Source organism: Artibeus jamaicensis, unplaced genomic scaffold (assembly GCF_021234435.1).
Source record: "Artibeus jamaicensis isolate MK-2021 breed Jamaican fruit bat unplaced genomic scaffold, CSHL_Jam_final contig_851, whole genome shotgun sequence".
Classification (NCBI taxonomy): domain Eukaryota; kingdom Metazoa; phylum Chordata; class Mammalia; order Chiroptera; family Phyllostomidae; genus Artibeus; species Artibeus jamaicensis.
The window spans coordinates 3,721,564-3,748,294 of record NW_026521986.1 but is presented as its reverse complement, the minus strand read 5'-3'; the positions used below and the strand labels follow the sequence as shown (position 1 = coordinate 3,748,294).

The window sequence follows — 26,731 nt, the reverse complement described above, 5'->3', positions numbered from 1 at the left end:
CAGGGTGGTCAGGTTCCAAGAGCGCCACCTGGTGTCCACTTTCTACAAAGAGAGGTGTTTAATATCTGCCCCAAAGCCTTTTGGGCGCTCCCAAAGGCCAGGCGATTTGCAGACATCCACCTGGGAACATGTATAATACAAGCTCCCACTAGACAGACGTCAGATCAGAAGTCTAACATCCTGGACTTTTTGATCTAAATAGATTTTTTAAAAAGCTAATCTGGGGGCAACTTCTAAACAATGTTTGCCATCAGCAACTGTGCAACAGCCACAAACTACATTTTATCTACTCAACCCATAAAACAAAGATAGCAAGATATGAAATAAATAATCTTAAAAATCCGACTGTTTTCATAGTTTCTCCTCCTGACCTCTGGTCACAAATTTTTCAAAGACGGAAACTTTTTACCAGCTTGCATTTTACTCCCGCCACTTCAATACCTCCCCTGGCTGGGTTGGCATTGGCAGAAAGCTGTGAGCTGGTGTTTCTCAATCTCTTTTTTAACTCATTCTTCTCTTTTGATAGACTTAAGGTTCTGTCTCTTTTTGCTGGGGCCCTGTCAAGTACCAGGTAACTGTGGTTTTCCCATTATTAAATATAACATGAAAGACACTTGGTGACATACGACAGGTGGCCTTGCCTATTCCTAGAGGTTATGCCATGTGGTCCATCTTAACCTCACTGTATTTCAGAAGCCCTGATGTGGAATCCGGGAACAGCTGCCTTGTGCATCCTTCCTGTCTATCCACAAGACAGACGGACTTTGCTGGACTTTGCCAATACCTCTCTGAAATATCAAAAAATACAATGCTCACCAAGTGCCCTTCAGTAAAAAGAAAATGGGGTGGTTAGCTGACCTGTTCTGCATAACCAAGAACCTGAAGTGACGGGACTTCCTTTCCTGAGTACTCAGACACACTTAACAGGTAAGTGTAGAATTTTCCTGAACCAGCTATCATGCTCCACCTTGCAGAAATCACAGCTGCAGCCATGGCTGCTTTCCAACTCTCTGCAGACCCTGGCCAGGAAGGCAGCTGCAGGTCATGGGCCTGGAAAGTGGCCGAGGCTGTAACGGACAATAGCAGGTGGAGGTCACTCAGGAGGTGGCGAGACAAAGCACATCCAGGGCAACGGACACAACGCCACCCACTGTTGGGAGCTCAGAGGAAGGAACTCCGCCTATCACTGAACTAGAGAGATACATTTGTAACCCATAATCCTAAACTGTAGAACTGCTGGATCCTGGGCTGTAGAGAGCCCCAGAGAGCTTCCAGTTCAACCTCTTCAGAGAAGGAAGCTGAGGCCCACTGTTGAAAGTCAACTGCACTGCTGAGGACCCAGCCAAGGGCATAACCAAGACTCCTGAAATCCAAGGTTTCTACCAGACCACACTGGCAGGAAGCTGATTAAAAAAAAAAATTCTTCCTCTGCTTCTTGATGTATCTGCATGATCATTGTTTTTTGTCATATAATTGTATATAGACTCTGATTCAAGAAACCAAATGCTCTTTAAAAATGCAATAAACCTGTTTATTGTGTTTGCTGAGATTAGGAACTTTGATGATGCCACGTGCACTCATTTGGGCTGACCACATCTGAACAACTTCACAATTACAGCACATGGGAAAAAAATGACAAAAAACGGAGTCTCACCGAGGTTGGAGAAATATTTCCCGGTTGGAGGCCCATCCCAGCCAGAGTCTTGGCCAGCTCCACCGCGTTCACCCCACAGTTGGGGGCCACGTTCGCCTGGCACCGAATGTGCACGTTCATTTTGCACACTACAGGGAAGAGAAGGGAAGCCACACTCAGAAGGGAGCCCAGTCGACGTGCGCAGCAAGGGACAACTCTAGTGACCAGCCAGACGAGGACAGGGCGTCGCTCAGGCTAAACAATGCCACCTTCTCATCCAATTAAACCCACACTCAGAACAACCCCTGACATTTTTATCTATCTCTGTGTTTTGTAGAAGCAGAAAGCCTGCAAAAAGAAGAATACTGAAAAGGCACACTGAAGAATAATGAATTTCAAACGCATTTTCCCCACTGTGACTTAAAAGACATTCATCTAAATAAATCATGTGTAACAGTTACTGCCGATTTAACGGTATGATTCAATGGAGAGATGAAAACGTTCATCAGAGCAAAGGTTCAGTCAGTTGACTAACAAGGAATCAGACCAAATGACTTATGCTTTTCCACCTCTCACTCAAATAAAGGTAGCAGCCTGCAGGCCACGTGGAGAAGGCTGTTCAAACAGGATGGAAATGGTGTTTCTGAGAGAAAAATCTCTAGGTGAAGCTCTGTTTCTGAGCATTGTTGTGGTCGGAGCCTGCACAGCACAGAGTGCGGCATCCTGTGGGGCTGCGGTTCTCAGAGCTCGCAGCCTGTGTTCTGACTTCTTCACAGGGGGCGGGGAGCAAGGTTTCTAAAGGTCACGGTAAATGGCGGTTGGAAGAGGAGAGAGAAGCAAGCAGAACTCCTGTGCACAGGAAACTGACTTGGGATGATGAAGGGCCCCAGGGTTAATCAGCAGAAAGTTCTGATGGAGTGTCTTCACAGGGCCTGCCGAGGGGCAGCAGGAACAAACTCCCGTTTTGTGTGTGTGTGGGGGGGAGGGGGCGGGTCGCCACATCTTCAGAAGCATGCACACATTCAGGGTTGGCGGGGCCTGAGTTTATGTAGTGGAGGGTGCCCTCTTTAAGACAAAGGATGTGTAGTCCAGTGGAATGCTCTGGAAGGTGCCCTGGCCAGGCAGAGGCCCTGAGGCTGAAGCATCATTAGCTTCCTGGGAAATCCACCTTTCTCAGGAAAGCCGGTCTGGAGACACGCAAACCTGCAGTGGCTCTCTCTCTAAAGCAGCATGTGTCAATTGAAGCAAAAATTACAGAAGAGCCAGACCACTGCAGGTATGCTACCCTCAGGGCCCCCAGGGACAAGACCGGTGCAGAAGAACCCCATGCGTGGCTCTGCGTGTCAGCAACAACTGGACCAAAACAGACAACGGCTCTCACGCTGAAAACCCACACCCAGGGCAGCCTGCCTCCCTCACATTCGAGTGGTGCCGAAGCCAAAGCTATCCATGGACTCTTCTGACTGTGGAAAAAGAACTACCGTGTTTTCTGACCATAAGATGCATCTAGGTTTTAGAGGAAAATTGGAAAAAAAATTTTTGACGCAAAAGATGTGGTAAAATATTTAATGACATAAATAACATAATATTTCACCAATATAAATGTAAACAGAACTCAGCAACCATTAACAACCATTAATCCTCCCAAATTGGGGGTGGGGTGGAGAAAAGTGCATCTTATAGTCTGAAAAATACGGTAAGTACTCTTCTAAAAAAATTTGCCTTTTTATTTTTTATTTTCTTTTTTAAAAAATTTTATTGATTTGCCATTACATTTGTTCTATTCCCCCCTCTGTTCCCCTCCACCCTGCACACCCCTCCTCCACCATTCCCCCCTTTAGTTCGTGAACATATACCTCAACTTCTTTAGATTCTATATTTCCCATACTATTCTTGCCCTCCCCCCTATCTATTTTCTACCTACCATCTATGCTACTTATTTTCTGTACCTTCTCCCCGCTTCTCCTTCTCCCACTCCCCTGTTGCTAACCCTCCATGTGATCTTTATTTCTATGGCTCACTCCTGATCTAGCTGTCCTCTTAATTTGCTTTTGTTTTAGGTGTGGTTGTTAATAACTGTGAGTTTGCTGTCCTTTCACTGTTCATCTTTTTTATCTTCTTTTTCTTAGGTAAGTCCCTTTAACATTTCATATAATAAGAAGGAGAGAATCCTAGAAGCAGCCAGAGATAAGGGCACAGTCACCTACAAAGGAGTTCCCATCAGACTGTCAGCAGATTTCTCAAAAGAGACCTTACAGGCAAGAAGGGGCTGGAAAGAGGTATTCCAAGTCATGAAATCCAAAGACCTACAACCAAGATTACTCTATCCAGCAAAGTTTTCATTTAGAATGGAAGGACAGATAAAGTGCTTCTCAGATAAGATCAAATTCAAGGAGTTCATCATCACCAAGCCCTTATTATATGAAATGTTAAAGAATTTGCCTTTTTAAAATGCAGCTCAGCCTTCTGTTGACAGAAGTAGGCCGGGTAAGTCCAGGCAGCCAATGGCAGCCGTGCCAACCCTGATGGGAAGGCGGGGGGCCTCCTGCATGAAATTCACGAGTACTTCGCAGCCCGGCCCGTTGCTACAGCGACACCCAGTGGGCACTGACGGAAGGCCAGGCATTCTCCAACTCCTAACAGGACAGGGGTCAGCCCTAGTGCCCAGACCCCTCACTGAGGCGAAGTTTCAAACGTGGGTTTGAAGTGCCCTTCACCACACCTGCCCTCGTCTCCACCATGGTACACATTCCTCGAGCAGACCAGGGCAGCGCGAGGTACCAGTTACGCATTCCCAACTCGGCTCCTGCTCATCTCTGGTGAGGCCATAGAACCGCCTCTCTGGCCAGTCCTTCCTGACCGCCCAAGTGTCTATTTTGACCACCTCACTGCCCATGCTCTTCCATTTATAACCAACATCCCTTTCTCCCCCCTCTTTCAAATACCCATGAAAACACACAAGGACAAGTCTAGACTCAGCACTAAATGCATGCTGGCCAGCTAGCTAGCATGTTGAGTTTAACAACTGATTTAATATTCTATGGTTAGGAAAACCATGAATCAGACACAGCTCTCTTTCCCTGCCTGACAAAGGGACACATAAATAGAGAACTACTAAGATGTTCATTCACAAAGTGTCTAAAACCATCAGTCCTAGGTCAGAGTCTGAACCTACAGAATTCCAAACGCTCGCATACCGGTGGGCTCATGAAGTAACTCACTTTTACACTGAAGTCCTTGTCGCATTATCCCCCAGAGCAGGGAGCCACAGTGATCGCAGAATGTTGGCACTTTGTAGTTGTGGATGCTGAACTTGTGCGGGATATTGATTCCGAACCTCTGTTCAGCGAGCTGTGAAAAAGAAATGGGACAAGAGCTACAGGACAAGAACTGTAGCTGTACAGTTCTACAGCTACCAGATATGGAAGACCCCCGGCATCTTCCATAAACACTGTAACTGGAGCCCACGGAATGCAGAGTGCTACTGTGACACCTAAGCCAGGTGTATTATTTACTGTACTGCGCAGCCCCGTTCATTACTTGGGTAATTTTTAAAAAATTATTATTTTTTTTTTTAAAGAGAGGGGCCCAGGCACATGCCCTGACTGGGAATCGAACCAGCCACCCTTTGGTTCACAGGCCAGTGCTCAATCCACTGAGCTGCACCAGCCAGTGGACTGGGTCTTACTAAGCAGAATAAGCAAACTTTCTAATGAGCAAGACTGGACAGAAAAGTGTGGTGTACATTAGATTGTTCACCACTAGGGGAGATAAATAGAAATGAAAATTAAAAAAAAAAAGAAATTAAAAATTTTATTTCAACTTTTATATCCGGACTTTGTGTCTCTACCAATGTCCTCAAAACCATATCTATTTCCTAGAACCTTTCAACTACAGGATTAAACAGGTCTTTCATAGACTATACACTGGCTCTCACCACAAGGTCTTCCAAGAAATTGTGTCACGAGGTATGTGTGTGTTGGGGGGGGGGTTGGACAGGGAGAAGGTGCCACCCAGAGGACATGGAACCACAGAAGGAATTCCTGCCTAAGTGGCATTCAAGTGGCTATCAGCCCTTCCAGCCTGTATCTGGCCTTAGCATTCTGACATCTGAGTGCAAAGGTTTAATCTCACGTACAAGCACTTCCTGGCTCTTTGGCTAAGATCAAGTGTAATCTCACTGTTTCCAGCAAATATTTAGACTAGGCATGTGCTCTAAAGCCTACATCACAATTTGAAGCAACAACTGCACATTCACACACGACAAAGAATGAGGCAATTATTATTATTCTTGCATATTTCCTGACCTCTTTTTCATGAAAGAAAGCACACACATCTCTAGGTGTGCTCTTTAGCCATCCTGTCTGTGGCCAGGAATGAGTTCCAGAGTCAGACATTTCAATTCTTCTGTGAATCCACAGCTATTTGTCAGCAATCATCCTGCTTTCTACCTCCAGAATTTAGAATAATGCCTACCCCAGCTCAAAGCGATGCCAAGTGGCCAAGGTGAGGGCCAAGCACTTACCTACAGATATATGTCCTCCCTGAAATGTCTTGAGAGGCTGGCGGAAGCCAACAGGCTCTTCAGTTGGGAAGCACAGTTTACAGTTAAAAGCGTACGCATTACGTCATTCCATCTGGTTTAACTATTGTAACATTTCAGGAAAGACGCATCGATCCTAGTTCAAGAACGAGGCTGAGAGGGAAGCTAGCTAGCAGGGGATGCTTCTGCATTCAGATCCTGCATTCAGATCTGCATTCAAAACGCAGGGACCTTTTCACTCCTCCAAAGCCCTCTCCAAATTAGAACTGAATCCCTATACTTTATTCTCAGCTGATTGCTAATGGGATCATCTCAAGGACGGGCCATGCACAAATGCCATAATATAAAAAGGAGAGATGTTCCAATTCTGACCCCACCATTGGCTTCAAGGAGTGTGGAAAGGCGAGGGAGAAAAAAGAGAAAAAGAAAGTGGGGGAGAGAGGAGAGGGACAGGGGAGAGATCACACAGGCACCTGGTCAGCAAACCGCTATCCTCTTACCTTTGCATCCACTTTGTTAATGTTGTTCTGGCAAGTGCAGGCTGTGACAATGAGATGATGGCAGCGCTTATGGACCACACAGGTGCACACTGGGAAATCAAACCCACAGTTACATATTTATCGGAGGCTCTCAGTCCAGCCAGTTACACGAGTTTCCACCAGGGCTGTCCCAAGTCAAGGTGCCTGCCTGGGAAGGCTGGCCCATGTGACACAGATAGCAGCCAGGGCTCCCATCCTATTTTCGTCACCATCATTCTAACTCCAGTCTTTACTCACACTTAAACTACTCTTATTCAAACCCTGAGCTTCCGTCATCCTCCCTGGCTTTTAGCCTTCCCGTATCCCTCTGCAGAGGAATCTCCTGAGAGTACGGTTTAAGTCACCTCACCCTGTGAGCTGCACCTTCAACGGCACCTCACTGTCAATCGACAGAGTTCAAACCTCCCGGCCAGGTGGTAGGCCCTGCAGGGCCTACCCAGGCTTATCTGTCTCCTTTCTTATATGCGACCTATTTGTTCCAATGAAAACTAGACTCCCAGAAGCAAGGCTCCATCCTCTCCACCCCACGCACTGTGTCCTTCTCAATCCTATTGTTTCACTAAATCTTAAGTTTATTATAAGACGCAACTTAAAAAAAACTCTCTTCCATGAAAATACGACCCCTGGCTACTCTTCTAGACTGAGACCATCTTTCCTTTCACTCATCTCCTGCCCTGTGCCTGCCCCCCTCATTCCAGATTTTCCACAGATAGCCTCTAATGCCCTCAGAACTCCCACCCGGCACGGGGCCGTGAACAGAGTACGTATTCACTAAATAGTTGCAGAATGACTCGGTCAATTGTTCGAATAGTTAGAGCTCTGAGTAACTTTTTCATTTTCATCTAGACCACTGACACAGTGCAGACAACGTCCAGCTTGCTATGCAAGGACGAACACGTGCAATGAAGCAATATGAAAATACACCTCATTTCTAAGATCTTTCAAGACATGTGGAAGTTTCTAGGATTAAATACATAAAGACAGATGACATGTCAGCAAATTGCACTGTGTTTTAAAACAAACACAGCTTTCATCAGATAGAATTCTCAGAAGAACCAGAGGAAAGTTCCCAGGGAACTGACTTTTTTTTTTTTATATGAGGAGACCTCAAAATCGTCATCCATGTAGAAAAGCCTTATATTCTAGGTATTTGAGCTTTTTTTTTTCGGTTAGCTTGGCTACAGCTTTATTGATTTTATTGATCCTTTCAATGAACCAGCTTTTGATTTACAGATTTTTCTCCACTCTTTTACTAATTTGAAATTTACTGATTTCTGCTCTTATTTTATTTTTTCCTGCTCACTTTAAGCTTAAGTTTCTCTCCTTTTCCTAGTTTCCCATGATGAAACTTATATCACTGATTTTTAGCTTTTTCTTCTTTTCTAATGTGAGCATTTATTACTGTAAATTTTCCTCTAATTTACAGTAATATTGAACCCCACATATTTTGATAAAATGTACAGTTGACCCTTGAATACCACGGGGGCCAGGGGCACTGCCTTCTCCTGCAGTTGAAGATCTATGTATAACTTTCAAGTTCCCCCAGACTTAGCTTGTTCCTCAGTATCTGTGGGGCATTTGTTTTAGGACTGCCCCCTTTCCCCAGCCAACACCAAAATCCACGCACAGATTCTCAGTCCCCTTTACACAGGGGTGCAAATCAACGATTCACTCGGTGTGCCGCATCTGTGTACAGCGACTGTGGCCAGAGCAGCCCAGGGGTTTACTGAGAACATTCCGTGTCTAAGGAGACCCATGTGTAAGGGGGCCCAATGGTTTTAAAACCATGCTGTTCAAGGGTCAACTGGACGTTCATTTTCATTTGGTTCAAAATATTTTTTATTTTCTCCTCAGCCTTCTTTTACCCATGTGTTCTTTAGAATGTGTTGTTTTATCTCCAAATATTTGGGTGATTTCCAGTTACCTTTCTTCTCTTCATTTGTAGTTTAATTCCACTGTGGTCTAAAAAGATACTTTTTAATGATTTTTATTCTTTTAAATTGGTTAAGATTTGTTTTGTAGTCCCGAATGTGGTCTATGTTGACAGACGTCCCTCGTGAACTTGAGAAGAATGTGCATTCTGCAGTTGTTACGTTAGAGTGTCCCACACACGTCACTTTGCTGATAACCCTGACAGCTATGACATCCTCGCTGACCTTCTGCCTGAGTCACTGGCATTTCCAACTGCAACCGTGGACTTGCCTACATATCCTTGCAGTTTTACCATTTTTTCCTTCGTATGTTTTGAAGTCTGTTAGGTGTATATATGTGAGGAATTATGCCTTCTTGAAGAATTGACTTGTTTATTGTTACATAATGCCTCCCCTTATCCCTTATCCTTTTCCTTGTTCTTAAGTTTGCTTCATCTATTTGCTTTTAATTAGTACAAGCATGGTATACCTTTCTCCAACCAGGTGTTTTGTTTTATATCCCTTAGCAAGATATGAACACATTTATGTCTCCTGACCGATGTTCTTTCCTGGTGTTTTAACAGCGGGTGGCACAGTGAAGACCAGCCTATCAACTACCCTAGCTCTATGCGTAAGATGGACCAGAGCTGACTGAGGGGCATAGCCCTGTGCTGGAGAGGTGCAGGCCAAAAAGTGACATCCACCTGTGACCTATGTTCTTATTGGGCCTGGGATTAATCACATAAGGCCAATTATTGTTATACTGATTGTATACCCACGTTTTCTAAATTTTGAAACTCGACAGAATTGTTCATACATATCAAAATCAAAATTAGATGCGAGAGGATGTCCTGTTTCATTTCAAGGGAAAGAATGTTTCACCTCACCTTCTTCACGAGCGAAGGTAGGAAGGATTCCTTTGTTCACCTGTGGGCTACCACTCTAGCGTACGTGGTGCTATTTTACCAGTCATCCGTCAAGTGCAGATCAAGAGGGCACCATATACGTAAACCGTGTGACGATGGACAAGCCAGCAACCAGGGAGGCCCCAGTAAAAGACACACCCAACCTGGCCGGCTAACTGTCCTGAGGAAGGAGCCTTCCTTCACTTCCCCCTTTTATTTCACTCCAGTTCTGCCTGAACACCAGCAGATGAGATTGATCTTAGAATTGTGAAAATCAAAATAAACCGAATGTATAATGACAAGAAAGATCATTAATACCTTAACTTCAGACACTTCTCACCTTTTTTTACAAGTCAGAAAAGCCCCTTGGACAGGAGCCTTTGTTTTTAATCAGGTAAAGAGAAACAGCACAGTGCCCCTTCTCACCCCTTACTGGCAATGGGATTGTGAAAAAAAAAAAAAATCTATCTATCTATCTATCTATCTATCTATCTATCTATCTATCTATCTATCTTCAGGACTCAAGGGTGCTGCTCACAAAGTGGCATTAGCTTTTGGTGCCTTCACGTTATTGCAGAGACAAAACTTCCAACAACTAAACTTTATTAGGTATCGTGAATTTAAGAAAAAAAAAAATCCCCTCTACATTGTCTAAAACACACAGCCAAAATGTAAATAAAGCTAGAGAGCTGCAATTCTACTGGGGTCTCATGGGGCCTGCAAAGAGTTATCACAATATTAATGGACTGCATCCTGTTTCCTCTTGGTACAATCACTTTTTAACATAGGAACAAGATTAAATGCAATTTTCAAAATGTTTTCTTACCTTGGCATTGATAACCCTGTTTCCCAAATACTCCCCTGTTCAAGACAACAGAGACAGAAATTACCATCAGATGAATATTTCAGCAACAATGCTCCTACAATTGCAGTGCTCAGGGAAAACAAACTTTATCTGCTCATATTTTATGAAAAACACATTTTCAGAGAAGCGAGGATGATGTGCTTTCTGAGCCCTGGTTTGTTACCACAAGACACAGACGAAACCATGGGAAGGGTTAGAGGGCTCCACACAATATAAACAAATGGGTGGGTATTGGCGATCCTCACCCCACCTGCCTCTGCGGCAATCCCCCAGCTCCCTACCAACCATCAACCCTCATCCATATGCGTGTCTGAGCCGCAGGGGAAGCACCGCTCCACTACCTGACAGGCGCAGGTGCACACGTGGACACAAACAGGGGCGTCCAGCAGAGCTGCCTGACCCTACGCACGCTCCCCTCTCCCTGAGCCCGGTGTCCATGAAAGGGGAGAAGTATGGCCAAGGTGTGCCCACTGCTTCCATTCCTGTCTCTCCCTCTTCGAGGCTCTGGGTGACGGTGGTTCTGGGTGAATTTGTACTCCCATTAACAAAGACCACACTTACTGAGCCCGTAGGATGTGCTGGCTAAGAGCACAGCCCCTGAAGCCAGATGGCCTGGGTGTGATTTAAAGGCACGTTGTTAGCTTCTTTGAGCCACAGTTTCCTCTATAAAAAGGGGTAATGATCACAGTACCTACTTTATAGGGTTATCATGAAAAAAAAAAGAGTTGATCATGTAAAATACTCAGAAGAGGGCCTGGCACTTTGAATGCTATATAAAAGTTTATTACATAAACAAAACAAAATTATTTACTCTATTTTACAAATGAGGAGACCTTAATGGGTTATATAACTTGTCTGTGTTCACACATCTAGTTGGTGGTGAGACCGAATTTCAGACTTTTAACTGTGTGTATGTAGCACACATACCAATGTGTGTGTGTTCGAATGTGTGGGTGTGACGGAGACAGAGGGAGACAGGGGGAGAGAGGCCAGGGTGAGCAGGGCGGGGTGGGAGCTTCCTTGGTGGAAAAAAATGTAGTGAAATTAACAGATAAGTTTCCATTTAGAACCTGTGTTCAGGTCATAGGCTGTCACCACAAACACCCACAGGGTAGGCAGGTCACGTGAAGGAGGGAAGCAGACGGTGAGATATGAAATAAAGAACACTGAAGAGTCTCCCTCTGGGGCAGGCACACCGCAGGGGTGGGGGAGGGGGTACAGCTACTCAGACTGCGTGGGCTGCTGCGGAGGAGGACCAGGGGCCCAGAGCTGCCGCAGCTTCTGACTTTTCAGTAGAACATGCAGTAGGTTGAATAACAATTAAAATAAAATTAAACTTAAAAAAATACAAAAAAAAACACGCAGTAGAAACTTCGTCCTAAAGACTCTGTGTGTGTGTGTATCTGTCAGCACATTGGTAGGTTTCCTATCGACACCCAGTTTAGAGCCTTTAATTTAGATAATTTTGACTCTATTCTTGGTTAAAAATGATAGAAACATTAACCCTGGATTCTGACAGCTAAAAGGTATAAAATCCCGTCATTGTAAAAAGTGAAATACAGAGTAGTTGATCGATATTCAGAAATTACTCTGAACCAGTACCTCTGCCTTAAATAACACGACAGAGGTTTGCACGAAAATGTACATCTCCATTCCTGCTGCAGACACTAAACTGCTTCGAGATGGGAACTCTCAGGATGAAAGACATCAGGGAACCTCTTACCAGATAAACTCCCTGCAGTGCGAGCAGTAGGTGGGCTGCCTCAGGTAAGTGGCCATGAACTTGTGTCCGTTGATCTGGTGGACCCGCCTTCGCATGGCCCTTTGGCGCTTCCTGGTAAAATGTTTGAAGATTCGGTCTCTCTGGAGAGTAGCTGCACATTAAAAGAAAGGTGGGAAAAGTGTGTAATGTATCTACCTGCACCTAATGTTTGAGAGTCTGTTAGCTCAAAATATCCCCTATTTTTTTATTCTTCAAGATGCAAAACACCCCAGCAAATCATCATGCTTTTCTACTTGACCTTAAGATTGTTGATTTTTAAGGTTAGACCTGTGCAACCCCTGAGATTCCCGCTGCCTGGTTACAATTGGCTTCCTTGGGGCCATCTTGCGAGCACAGACCAGGGGCTCCCCAAGATTCCCCTGCTCCGGTTGTGTCAGCAGCAAGGTGTCCCAGCCCCTGTCCGGCTGGTGGGACTCAGGTCCCTGGACTGGCTGCAACTACTAGCTGGTGAAGCAGTTTCTCATCACTCTGCTTTCTTTCATTCTGACGTCCTTACAGACTGAAGGAGGGACTGGCCTGCAGCTCAGTGGGAGCAGCCCAAAAGCCCCAGCCCCAGGGCCACCTGTTAACCAGGAACAGGTAGGAAGTAACCCGGAATAGGTGCAAAGTTCCTTTTCTAACATCACATTCTTTCCATAGCAGCTCCTAATCTGAAGACTCTGAACACAATGGCACCTTCTCAAGACAATAAATGTCTTCCACACAATTATACTAGAACTTTTCCCAAATGTGCAGACTTGTGATTAGTAAAAAAAAAAAAAAAAAAAAAAAGTGATGTCTTCAATACTGCTTTTAAATGAATCACTGAAACAAAGGAAATTTAAGGAATCATGTAAGAATAACTTGCTAGTAAATTTTCAAACCTGAAATACATTTCCATGAAAATGCAAATGACCAAAATTAATTGAAGAAGAGCTAAATAGACCAAATGGACTGATTTTGGGGGGGAAGACAAGGTAATGGTAGTGTTTTGTGTTAAGACAAAGTAATGGTAGTGTTTACACCTGTTTCAGAAAGAAAAAGGAAGAGCCCGTTTTAAAGGAAACTGATGATACAATGCTAAGCAGGAAGGAAAGATATAACTGATACATTCTAAGATATAACAGAAAAAAAAATCAGGGTTAATAGTTATTTTTATGTCACGAACTCCCCTACAGAGTTTAGTGAAGCCTATGGACCCCTAAGCAGAATAAAGCTTTATAACCTAAGAAAATAAGACACATAAGATGAAAAAGAAAATCAAGTATCAAAATGTATTTTAAGTGAGATAGAATAATATCTGTTTCTTCTATAAATTAATGAAATACTTAGTGACAGACCTAGTCATTATAATAATTTTGAAGTAGTGATGTGGGTAAGTTGCATTTCATAGTATCTGTGAAAAGTGTAACATAATATGAAAATAATCTGTGATTTCTATTGTTACAACAGAGGTGCTTCTAATACCACTATGGTTTGTTTATAAATGGAAGAAAATGCTACATCTACATTAGAGGTTACTGAAAATAATGGTGAAAACTTTTTTCCTCATTATTTCTGGACCATCTGAATTCCAATTTTGGACCCCAGGAAAAGTACTCCCGTCTGCTTTTATATCAAGTTCACTCATAAATACTGATGCAGGGGTCTTCAGTTTTGAAGTCTGTGTAATTACAAAGTGAGTAGGAAAGCAATATAAGGAAATACTGGTGACTGTTTTCATGTGATGGAGTCTCTGCTTTCCTGTCCTTTTACAGAGTCCCCAACACAAATGTACCTTTCCACTGAATAACAGTCTCTTTTCCTGTCCATCTCATCAGCTTCTCAATTTATTGCATGTGGTAGCAGATGCAATGAATGACTTAATAGGCGATATAAACTAACAGCAAAGTAAAATGAAAAATCTTGCAATAGTTGAAGAATTTTCGTACAGTCTAAGGAAAGTGGTATTTGAAACGTCACACCCAAAGCCAAGGGAAGGGAAGGCTCTGGCGGAGTTAGATCAGTTAACAACTGAACAAAAGAAATTTGATATGAAAATGGCATGATGATCATTTTAAGGGAGAATAATTTGAATATAACGTAATAGACCCGTGAGAAATAACGCTGCCTCAAGTACTGGTTAAACACATTGTATTTACAACTCTACTATAGAAAATCAAAAATAAAATAGTACTCTGAGATAATAAAATTGTCTGAAAAAAATATTTTGTTCTAGAAATTAGTGCCTAGAGAAAAATAACACAATTTGTTCAATATAATATTTCTACAATTTTAGTTTCCTTTTTCAAACTCCTTGTCCCACTTTTTAACTACTAACAAAATTCAGTCCTCATTTTGAAGGATTCATTTCATGTACACTTTGCGCAGTAGCAATTAATGCCCAGATAACTGGGAATGTGCAAGCTAACTAGCATTATCTTAAGAGAAAAAAAAAAACCCATGGTGACCAAGTGGGAATTTTGCCAGGGACATAACAATGAGTTATTACTAGAAGACATATCTTATTCTAGTAGCAGGTGAAAGAAAATTAAGTATGATCACTTCAATAAATGTTGAAAATTAAACTTGTATAAAAAAAAACTTTTGAAAAGACTAGAAGATAAACCATGAAGTGTTTTCCTCATAGGTTTTTCCAGGACTGAATGAGGCAATGCATTCAGAGTTCAGCACAGACTTGGGCACGTCATCCTTGAACGGCCTGGTATTTAGGGCACTCCCCCACCCCACCTAGGCAGTTGAAAATCCGTGCATAACTTTTGACTCCTCAAAAACCTTAACTACTAACAGCTTACTGTTGACCATAAGCCTTGCCAATAACATTAACAATTAACATATTTTGTATGCTCTACATTATATGTGTTATATACTGTAGTCTCACAATAAAGTCATCTAGGGAAAAGATTAAGAAAATCATTAAGAAAGCCCTGGCTGGTGTAGCTCAGTGGATTGAGCGCGGGCCTGCGAACCAGAGTATCGCGGTTCGATTCCCAGTCGGGGCACATGCCTGGGTTGCAGGCCAGGTCCCCACTGGGGGAAACATGAGTGGCAACCACACATTGATGTTTCTTTCCCACTCTTTCTCCTTCCCTTCCCCTCTCTCTAAAAATAAATAAATAAAATAAAATAAAATAAAGAAAATCATTAAAAAAGCAAAAATACGTTTGCAATATGTACTTAATTGGAAAAAAAATCCATGTATTACTGAAGCCATGCAGTTCAAACTTGTATTGTTCAAGGACCAACCATAATTTTTAAAAAAGATTTTATTTATTTATCTTTTAGAGAGGGGAGAAGGGAAGGAGAAAGAGAGGGAGACAAATACCAATGTGTGGTTGCTTCTCACACGCCTCACTGGGAACAGGCCCCAAACCCAGGCATGTGCCCTGACTGGGAATCAGACCAGGGACCCTCTGGTTCTCAGGCCAGCACTCAATCCACCAAGCCACACCAGCCAGGGATGTAATTTTTTTTGGGGGGTGGGGGGTGGGGGGCATTCAATTTCACAATACCTATCAAAGTTTTAAATGCATATTTCTTTTCATTTAGCAATTCAACTTCTACATTTTTTTTTCCCTATGAAGGACACCAGAAAGTGCCCTGACCAGTGGCTCAGTTAGTTGGAGCACCATCCTGTACGCCACAAGGCTGTGGGTTCAATCTCCAGTCAGGACACATACCTAGGTTCTAGTCCCCAGCTGCAGAGCGTACTGGAGGCCACTGATCAATGTTTCTCTCTCCCCAGACCCTTTACTCTCCCTCTCAAATCAATAAGTACATCCCTGGGTGAAAAAAAAAAAGAACACCGGAAAGCAAGAATGCATCCTATATACATATCAATTGCTACATTCTTTTTAACAGTAAAAACTAGAGTCTATACCAGAAACCTCCAAGAAAGAAATGCGGAAATGGCCGAAATGGGTTCGGCTGAGACACCAGGGCCTCCAGAGGCTCTAGCACAGTCAAAAGTTCACCGGCTTCAGTTTCTGTTGCGTATGTGAGTAGAATCTTTGGCAAGCAATCTAATTCCTCCTATTCTCAGGTTTCACATCTATCCAAGGAAGATCAGATGAAGCCTTGCCCCCAGCCCCTCTGCCCTGTGGGCGGTGTCACAGCCAACATTCCTGGGAGGTCCTCACAGCTTTAGATAAAGGTCACATAAGACAGAGTCACTCTATACACTTGTACTTCCAGGAGCCATTTGGTAACCACAAAAGAAACAGATTTTAATGTTCCCTTGTTGGGAGATGATAAAAATTGGCCTAATTCGATCCCCCTACCTAACCAGTGTTTTCACTAGCCTGCTGCTCAGCGGTGGCCAAGGCAAAACTTGTACTAAACTCCTCCCCATATCACGTTTAGATGCAAATGAATCCTCCCTGGGGCTCTAATGGCCAAGGATTTATTTACTTATCTAACTGCTTAATACTATAGAGACTGGTTAAAAGGTCAGCTCACTGTGTTTTTAATATTTCATAAATCAAATCCTCCATCCCCCCCCCAGCAGTGACTATCACCATAGCAATGCCATACCTATAATTTCCCAAGAGATTCCTTACAGCCAGAAGGATTTAAGAAGCAACTGCTTGTGATCGTGGACAATCCCTTAATGCCTCTGCTAAGGCCTTTTACCCCTCCTGCAAGGCCCTTCCCTATTTGTTTCTTAACTAGTGCACTCAAACTTATTTTTTATCTCCCTCAGAGCCGAAGTGGCCTCTCCCAAATCCTGGATCAAGGTGGAATGTTCCCCCTATTTTGTTCCCACAGCAACCTGCCAGTGCACCTCAATCTTTTCCCTTATCCACACTGGGGGTGGTGTCCCTTTCACCTCTGGGTCCCCGGCACCTCACAAGCACTCCCTATGTGGTCATTGTCACGCTTCCCTTTTCTGTACCGAGTCTTTTGCACGTGTTCCTCTTTTTGTTTAAAAACCAAGCACGTGCTCACACACACCTGGGAATTTGCAAGACATTTGGTCACTTAAGAGAATGGGCCCCCATTGTCTCAAATGGCTTTCTCTGACACGGTTCTCTTGATTGACTCCGTGAACAGGAAGACAGAGCTTTCACACTGCACATTGTTCACCTGAGTGCAGACTCGCCCTTACTTTGCAGAGTGCAGAGGGAGCTTCCTCGTTGTCTGCGCCCCTCCTGTTGACTTAGGACTGGGTTAAAAGGACGACTGAGGACTGTTTAATCCTGTTTTGCCTTAAACCAGCCCGGGCTTTGAGAACGCTTTCAGGTCACATGTCACTTGAACACGTCAGGCAACCCTGACGTGCTTTGCAGCCAAAACCCGCATCACAACTTCTGTTTTGCTCCTACGGTGCTCAGTGCCCCTGAGTAAACAGGAAGCTGGCCCAGTGCCCAGCGTGGAGACACATTCCAGGCTCCAGAGGCACTTGGGCCTGGAGCCATGATCTGAGTTGGTTCTCACAAGCCAGCCCATCAGCAGGGTGGAGAATAATAATGTCAAATATAATGAAGAGGAACTATTTTGATATAAATTCCATTTTGTGAAATCTAATTGTGACCCCACACACTGTTTTGGAGAATTTTAGAACACATGCAATGAGGAGCCACCAAAAAAACCCCAGGGTGAGTTTTTACCGCGAGAAGTTCTGCTAGACTTGAACCTGTGTTGCTACCATGAGGCTTTGCTGGGGAGGAGGTTCTCTGAAATCTCCGTAAACTGTTTTAATTCTATCTCAAAAACAGAAATAGCCTCTTAACTTCAGCCTTTTGTTCTGCTTAGCTGACGTTGAGGTCGTACACCCCAGCAGTAGAAGTCTGTATGTGGACGTGCCTCTGAAGCACCCTGATGTGAGCCAGAAACATGGCCCACTGCCCCGCTCTTCAAAGGGCTGTGAGCAAATTAAATCAGAGAAAGAGAAATCTCTGAAATGGCACTTTTTAATTTACAGAATTACTGATATGAAATGCATAAAGGAAATAACTTCGATGATTCAGTGTCAAATGTGACTTTAATTTGAATTTGCTTAGTTTCAAAGGCACTGGGGTTTACCACCACCTGTGGCATGTCTTTTAAAGGAGCCATGCCCAGGAGGCTGTTCAGCCTTCTGATGCAGCTGCTGACAGCGTGGAGGTCAAGGGCACAGGACCAAGAGCCCCGCACTAACCCTGCTTCTCCCCTCTTATAAACTGGGTGACCGTGGGCAAGTGGTTTCATTTCCCATGCTTCAGTTTCCTCATTTGTCCAACACGAAGAGCAAGAGAACCCTCCTCAAAGGGCCATTCTGAGGACTTGCTGAGAACGGTAACATAATTAGAGAAGTGCCCAGCAGGCAGCAACTGTTACCAATTACAACTGTTGTTGAAACCCTTACTACAAACTACCACAGAGGTCAGAGAATAGAAAGGATTTTCAATTCAACCACGGGTTTTCACGGGTTTCTCTGCCTAGCAGAGAAGTCAATACCTGGGACACCATTATCTAGAGAAGGTAAAGACCATGCCCAAGGTCCACCTGGCTAGCTAGTGCCGGGCGGCAAGCACCCCTGCCCTCGTTTCATCCCGAGGCTCCGGGTACCACGACACTGCACCTTGTCCTTCGCTAACATCGCGTCCCCGGGAAAGCAATTCCTTTTCTGATGAGGAAACACAAGTGAACAGGAAGGCTAAGTGAGGTCAGGCAGCCAGTGACAGAAGTGGGGACGCCAGGCTCTATCTACTATTGTCAAACCACCACGTGATGCTATCGCATGTCTTTTCTTCTCCTTCCTGAGATACTGGTTTTATCATCTGTGCGCAGGGGAGGGGCTAACTGTGAGAAAAACAAATAAGAAAAGCTTCGAGTGGACTGAGAGTTACTGGTCAAGAAAGAATTAGAAAGTATCATGTCGTTTATGGTCCCTCAGATGTGACCCTGAAAGGTAATGAGATGTGGCAGGGACAGAACTTTGCTCGTTATCATCAAACACACACACAAGCAACCATCTGATTACAAAACGCTGTGCGTAAAGAATGATGCCCAGCAGTTTAAACCTCGATGATTCCTGCCTGAGACAGTAATGACACGGACACAGAAAGATGAGGGCATGGAATAAGCAAACATGTAACTTAAATGAGTTTTTACAACGGGAACACACAGCCAGTGGGGGAGAGCATTTAGTAGGTGTTGAGTGATAAGAGAATCACGGGAGCTGCATACCCAGTCCTCTTAATTAAGAGAGATTTCATAAATGGTCTGAGATTAGCTGCTGTTTGGAAAAAAGGAAGGGCAGCTTAGTGAGCCAGGAGAGGGGTGGGGTCCCGGTGTTTGTGCCGGTACCAGTCACCAAGGCCGCAACAAAGGGTGTCGGTGTTTTAAGCCGGCCATGAAAAGCCCCCAAATGGCTCTGAGTAGTACCGAATCCTCTCTGGTTTTTGAAATGAACTTAACCACATGACTCATAGTAATTTCCAAATTCAGATAGAGGGATTAGACTTGGTGCTCCACGAGGCCTGACTCTACAGGAGCCTCACACAGATGTTTCCCAAGGATCTGTCTCCCTCTGAGGAAGGAAGACCAGCCCACATAAACACCTGCCATCAGGCAAACTCCTGAACACGACCATCGCGGACACAAGCAGGAGAGAAAAACAACGCTCCTAGACTGGTTCTCTTGCCTAGGACTCGTGGCTCATGGCACTGCGAAGGCTGGTCCCATCCTCACACTCCACTCCAGCCTTCTCTGTCAGCAGAAAGGTGATCAGAACAGGGCTTAAATGGACCAAATTCCATCAAAAGCCATGGGAAAGGCCTCTCACCCCACTGTTACGAGAAGAGAGCCCTGTTCAAAGTGCAAACTCTCCCTTTCTAATCCTTGAAGAAAGAGACCTTGGCCCCAACAGCTGGGGCTCTCACTGTAATTTCTCCTTCACCAGCTTTTCTCTTCCACCCAACCTTTAAACGTCTGTGTATCCCCAGGTTCTTCGTATGTCATCCTCCTGGTCTTTATGGGTGCTCATTCATCTCCTCAGAGACCTCATATGTTCTCTTGGCTTCTAAGAACTGGCTGAATACTGAGGACTCTCAAGTCTGTGGCTCTAGCTCTGGCTTCTAACCACTAAACTTATTTCAAGTAGATTCTCAGCATCTCTCTACCACTTGACATTTGCAGGCTGAACCCTCTTCCCGCTCTTCGACCTACTCTTTCTCCTAGATCATAGTACCGCTATCATTGGAGTCATCCCGAAAAAAATTAAAAAACAACTTAGTGCTATCTCTGGACCCTTCTTCTCCACCCACAACCAATCAATTGTCAAGTTCACCAAACCTTGATCTGACTGGAGCTCTCCCTCCCCTGCTCACTGGGTACAGCTCATGCCTCCTTCCTCCTCTCATCTGGACCACGTAATAATTTCTAACTAGTCGCCCTGCATAAGTTTGTCCCCCTTTGCAATTCATCCTTAATTCATCTAGACATGCTCATGACATACAATTGGATCACGTCACACTCTTAGTAGGATGACTTCCATGCCGCAGCCTATGTGAGCCTCCTGTATAGAAGGTAGGCTGACTGTAGGTGTCCTGTTTGAACCATAGTAAGGTAATAGGGGTAGGTTTTCCCCAAAGGGTGGTGTTTCTACCAGCCAACATCTGAGAGAAAGGTGAGTTCTCAGATAGCAAAATGACGTTCAGGGAGGGCCTTGGTCAGGTGAGAAATCTTTCCCCCTGGCCCTCACTCCCTGTTCTATGGACTTGAGGCTTCAGGAATGGGTTGTCTACAAGCTCCGCAAAGGCAGACTGAGGCAGGCCAGGAGTGAGCCCAGGAGTGATGGTGCACAGAGAAAATGTTAACCAGACAGCTCTCTTATTAAGAGAGACCATCCAGGGCATGTTATTCTGTGTGCAGTTCAGTTTCTGCCTTTGGTTACATGATCCAGCCAGGCCTGAGCTCTGCCCCAGAGTGCACTGAAGGGGAGCCACCCCTCTCTGGGTACTGTGGGCGACAGAGAGGGTCCTAGTAAAAGTGAGACTCCCAGGGGAAGGTGACCTGGTCTACAAGGTCTGGCCACATCGTCCAGGTGGCAGGTCTCCCTGCTGCCAACTTTGGAGAACCAGAGGTCCTTTTATTAAGAACTTAGAAGATCTAGCCCTGGTGGCAGGTAGCTCATTTGGTTAGAGCATTGTCCCAGTATGTCCAGGTTGTAGGTCAGGGCACATACAAGAAACCACCAATGAATGCATAAGTGGAGCAACAACAAAAATACCAATGTCTCTCTCCCTCTCTCTCCCCCCCCGACCCCCAACCTGCTTCTCCTCTCTCTCTAAATCAATAAATATTTTTTTAAAAAGCAGGAAGACCTTACACGCATCTACTAAGCCTGTTCAGTAGACACCAGTGCCAACCTCCATGACCCAACACCCACTCGTGCCACGTGGGGTCCTGCCCCTCCTGGGCTCTGAGGACCCCACTCCATCTTCTCCCTTTCATCCTGCCATGGGGCTGGGATCCTCTGGGAGTCCTCAAGGGACAAGGAAACTGGGACATATATCCTCCGGCTCCCATCTGTCATCATTTGCTGGCTGCCTCAGGGGATGAGGGGGTGCACCCTCCCCCATTTCCAGCCTTCCTTTGTGGTGGGAGAGGAAAGGTGAGCAGGGCGTCCGCAGGATGACTGGACACTCGCCCCGCCCCCGAGTTCCTACTTGTACTTTGCTGCCACACACACTTCCCAACGAGCTGCTTCAAACGCTTTGTGAAACGAGGGGAAGTATAAACAGAAAATTCTTACGGTGACAGTCTTCACCTAGCAGGCGACTTGCGCCTGCTCCTCGCCGCACACATCATTTAATGACAGAAATTCCCTCTGGTTCCCTAAGGTCGAATGCAAGACTCCTACAATTCCCTCCTACAACACTGGTAAGAATTTCTTCTCTGTTGCGGCAACTCTACCAATACTTCATTTTCCACCACTGATTTCATCCGTGAATAGAACGCTAGCTGCCACTTCTTCAGTGTTCGGTTTTTTGAAATGAACATTACACATTGCTCAGTGAGTCACAGCCACCAGCTCCCAGGAGGAGGAGGAAACGGGATGCTGTTCCACCAGGTCTGGGTCGGACCGCTGCTCTCACCGTCATCCCGACTCTGGAAAACAGCTCCAAATGACATTATCTTCAATGCCAAGCTTCAGTTAGAGGCACTATCTGGGTTTTATATGCTTAAAAATGGAAACATTCTCCAATTACCTGGCCATTTTTGGGTTCTCCTTCATTACTAAATTTAACTGGGGAGAAAATGTCCTGCTCAGGGTATCTCCTGCCCCCCCATAACCTTTAGAACTCGACATCTGGAAACAATGAAGCCATCATATGGTGGCAGCTGGCAGGGCACGGGCAACACGTGAAATGTCTCGTTTTGCTTTTTGGTTATTGCTTTTTTTTTTTTGGTAAAGATAACTATGATTGCTGTAGAAAACGTAAAAATACAGAAAACTATAAAGCAAAAAAGTTCCTTTTTAAAGGAACTTTTAAATCATTTAAGATGATTTACAATCATCTTAAATCTTCCCATACTTTGAATCACTCTGAGTATCTTGTGAGCACACCACACACACACTGGAGAGACACACAATTTTACACAGCAGTGTCAGACTCAATGTGCTATTGCACCAACTGCGTTTCACCCAAAATATCTCCCTATAACTTTAAAACATTTTATTTTTCAGAACCGTTTTAGATTTATGGTGAAATTGAGAGGGAGAAACTGACGCTTCTCCCACACCCACTGCCCTGCACTCGCTCGCCCCCCCCCCCCTTATCATCATCATCGCTCCCCAGACGGTGCCTTTGTCCCGAAGGGTGAGCCTGTGCTGGCACGTCACAGCACCGAGGTCCACAGCTCACCTACGGTTCACTCTCGGGCTTGGAAAATGTAAAGTGGCATATGTCCATCATTATAATATCAAACAGCGTACTGTCACTCTAAAAATCCTCTGTGCTTTGCCTATTCATCTCTCCCCCTTCCCCACATCCTGAAACCACTGAACTGGTTTTTTTTTAAATAAAGATTTTATTTATTTATAGAGAGAGGGGAAGGGAGAGAGAGAGAGAAAAACATTGATGTGTAAGAGATATGTCAACTGGCCTGCAACCCAGGGACATGCCCTGACTGGGAATCGAACTGGTGACCTTTTGGTTTGCAGGCAGGCACTCAATCCACCGAGCCACACCAGCCAGGGCTGAAACCACTCAACTTTTCACTGTCTCTGTATTTTTGCCTTTTGCAGAATGTCATATAGTTGGAACCATACAGCAAGTAGCCTTATCAGATTGGCTTCTTTCACTTACTAATACTCATTTAAGAGTCTTTCTTGTCTTTTCATGGCTTCATTGCTCATTTCTTTTTAGCACTGAATGACACTGATACTGCATTGTCCAGATGTACGACCATTTGTTTATCTTGTCACTTCCTGACAAATACCTTGGTTGTGTTCAAGTCCTGGTAGTTATGAATGAAGCTCCTGTAAACATCTGTGTGCAGGTTTCAGCGTGGACGTAAGTTTTCCCTATCTTCTAGGAAGTTACTCTTTCTGTTTTTATAGCACCTATTACTGAAGTTACCATGTAACCATCATGTCTTACAAAATGCACATAATCGAGTAAATAGCATTAGCATATCCTTTCTGTGAAAGTAGGGTTTTCCTATTTGAAATCTCTGCGTTTTTTCTCGCTCACTGGGAGCGTAGAGTGCTCTCTCCACCCACACCCCGGCCCCCAAGCTCAGGTTGGTCTTCCTTCCTCACAAAAGAGATTCTTACACAAACAACCTGTCCAACCAAAATCTTTTCCAGATAAACATGTGTTTCCTGCTGAGAACTAAAAGGATCCTGCCCCTGAGTTTGGCTAATTCCATTTCCCTTTCCATTTTTTTTCTCTTTTCCACTCGTAGATTTCTAAGGTCCCTTCTAAGCTTTCAAGTTCTGATTTTATAATTTTAGAAAAGCCTTGCAGGATATTAGCCACGAGGCGTGGGAGGCCTCATCACTTCCTTCTCCCACTGCAGGGACGGAATGAAAGCAATGCTGCCTCCTCCCTGCTATTGCTGATTCATCATGATTTTTAAAACTACAGCGCCACTGCTCACTGTAAACAGATTACGGCAAAACCTAGCACTGAAGGTAAAATGCCTTTAGCACATAACCAAATTTCCTGCAACGCTGATTTGATGCAAGGGCTTTGAACCTCGGCCAGCTTTTTAGGCTAGTTAAAAAAAAAGCAGGGAGGCTCTGCTTTAATCAGAGGTCACTTACGACGTCCCACAGCCACTTCCTGTCAGAGGCTGACAATTCAGAAGCATATATCTTGGCTACCAGATGGCTTTTTTTTTTTCTTTTTAACAATTGCATTATGTGTTCAACAGGAACTAAATAAAATTTTAAAAAGATGAAGAAATTAAACTTGCTTATTTTTTTTAACAATGTAAATGAAGATTTAGTATTGATCGGGACTGAAAATTCTGATGGAAGTAGAATTTTGGATTAGTCATGAATCTGGTGTCATTATCCCTGTGCTACCAGAAAGGGAAAATCTCACTAGTCGAGGACAAATGGATTCTTTTTCCTTAAAATCCACTCAAAAGGCTTTCACTATTGCTGTGAATAACCCAGTCTGTATCCTTGAATATGAGTGCGTACTTCTCTGGGAAAAGCAGATGGATAAAAGAATACTCTGCACAGCGGCACAGCGTGAGACAGGTGCCCCGCCCTCTGAAGTCTTCAGTGCCGCTCCGCACACCACGTTCACAGGAGTCTGGGTGTCTTCGTTTTAATTTAGAGGTTTATCATAATTTAGTGAACATACAGTCTACACAACAGCTCAGCCAACGGCTAGGGTTCCCACGGAGAAATGAAGAGCAAGAGACCTCTCAGCCCTGAGCTAGCATTCAGTTCACAGGTCGTTTTGGGGACAAGCAGGTACTCTGCCCCAGTGTGGACACTGAGTAGCAGGCTCTCTTTAGTTGTGGCCTTGGTCCCCATACTGGCTCCAAGCATACTCAACTCTTTCCTCCCTCTCCATTATATGCTTATTCAACCAACAGGTTTTCAACACTTATTAAGTGCCAGATGCTGTGATAGAAGTAGGGGTTCAATGGAGAAGAAGACACGGTCATCTCTCAGCAACTGAAAGTCTAATGCTGGAGAAGGACTGTAAATGGCTTTTACTGTGCAGAGTATCAGTTCCCATAGGCGTGTGGCAGGGCATGAGCCTTGCCCAGGGATGGGAAGTCAGGGCTGGCCTATCTTGAGAAGGACAATAAAGGTACAATTTTCAAAACGAGTGAAGGGGAGGTGGGTCAAGAGAAATGGGAAAGAATGTTGTGAGAAGAAACTGAACGCACCAATGTCCACAGTTAAGAGAATATAAGGTTCAAGGAACTCCTGTCTTCACCTTCTGACCGGGTCACTTGAATATCCCATAGGTGCGCCACCATCATCAAACACGTATCAAACGTCGACTACGTACTGGGGCCAAGAACACCAAGCAGGACGATAAGAGTACCCCAGGAAGATTCTCAGATCATTATGCTGAGGTGCAGATGAAATGACTGGGCCTTCTGTTTGTTTCTCCCGCGTTCGCTGCACTGCTGGGGATGACTGACAGTGTTTATCACATGTACGGTACCACATACGCATAAAATTGATAAGGAAACATACATATATTTGGGGTGCCTGCTCAACCATTGTTCACTGACATCTGCATTATCAAAAACGTTTGGAGGCCACTAATCTAGATGGGCTTACGTTCTAGTTAGAGAAACAAGCTACACAGAGATCGAAGTGCCAAGCAGTGAAGTGCCACCCGCAGGTGCAGAGGACCGAGGGGCAGGAAAAGATGCGCAGCACTGGGGTGGTTGGGAAAGGGTTCATGGCAGAGGTCGCATTTAATTTAGGCCTTGATGGAAGAGTGGATCTTCGACCAAGGAGAAAGTTTAGGGAGGACATTCCATCTGCGAAGCATGACATAAGCCCAGGTACATGGCATTGGGGAACAACGAGAAAACCAACTGCTCTAATACAACAGGTTCTCAGAGCAGCAGGACATATGTGGTGGGGATGCTGGAATGGAGACCATGGCGGCAGGACAGGGGACAGCTTCGGTATTAGGCTGATTGTACTTCATCTTGTGGGAAGTGGGGATCCTAGAAAAGTCGTGTATTCCTTCTGTGCAGTGACAAACTTTCTCTGGAAGTGAACAAAGCTTCACTAAATGGTCAGTGAGGGTCCTCTCACTCTCAAGAGTCTTTGTTACCAGTGAAACTACCATATTTTACTGTGTATAATGCACACTCTTTTGCCCAAATTTTGAGGGAAAAATAAGGATGTGCATTATACGTGGGGATAATGACTCCATACCATGGGTATGAGAGCATAGTAATGGGCATAGTAATCCCATGTATAACACGCACAAAAACATGGGTGCACACTACACACCGTGAAAGGGGTAGCTTTCAAGAATGAAGGCAAAAGAAAAGAAAGGTATTTCAGAAAACGGAGAGAGTCCACCATGAAATGCCTTCATGAAATAAACTTTTAAAGGATGTATGAGATTTCTTGTATTTCAAGAA

At 44.5% G+C, this 26,731-nt stretch overlaps 1 protein-coding gene across 1 annotated transcript in view; it reads right to left on the bottom strand.

Annotated features, from left to right (window-relative positions):
- The window catches only part of PRKCH (protein kinase C eta), a 204,805-nt gene that overhangs the window by 81,024 nt on the left and 97,050 nt on the right, over window positions 1-26,731 (bottom strand). The window contains exons 3-7 of the mRNA XM_037132418.2: window positions 12,119-12,269; window positions 10,357-10,391; window positions 6,677-6,765; window positions 4,855-4,984; window positions 1,655-1,782 (exon numbers count right to left, since the gene is read on the bottom strand). Of these exons, the coding sequence (XP_036988313.2) occupies window positions 1,655-1,782; window positions 4,855-4,984; window positions 6,677-6,765; window positions 10,357-10,391; window positions 12,119-12,269 (533 nt within the window). The remainder of the gene's footprint in view (window positions 1-1,654; window positions 1,783-4,854; window positions 4,985-6,676; window positions 6,766-10,356; window positions 10,392-12,118; window positions 12,270-26,731) is intronic.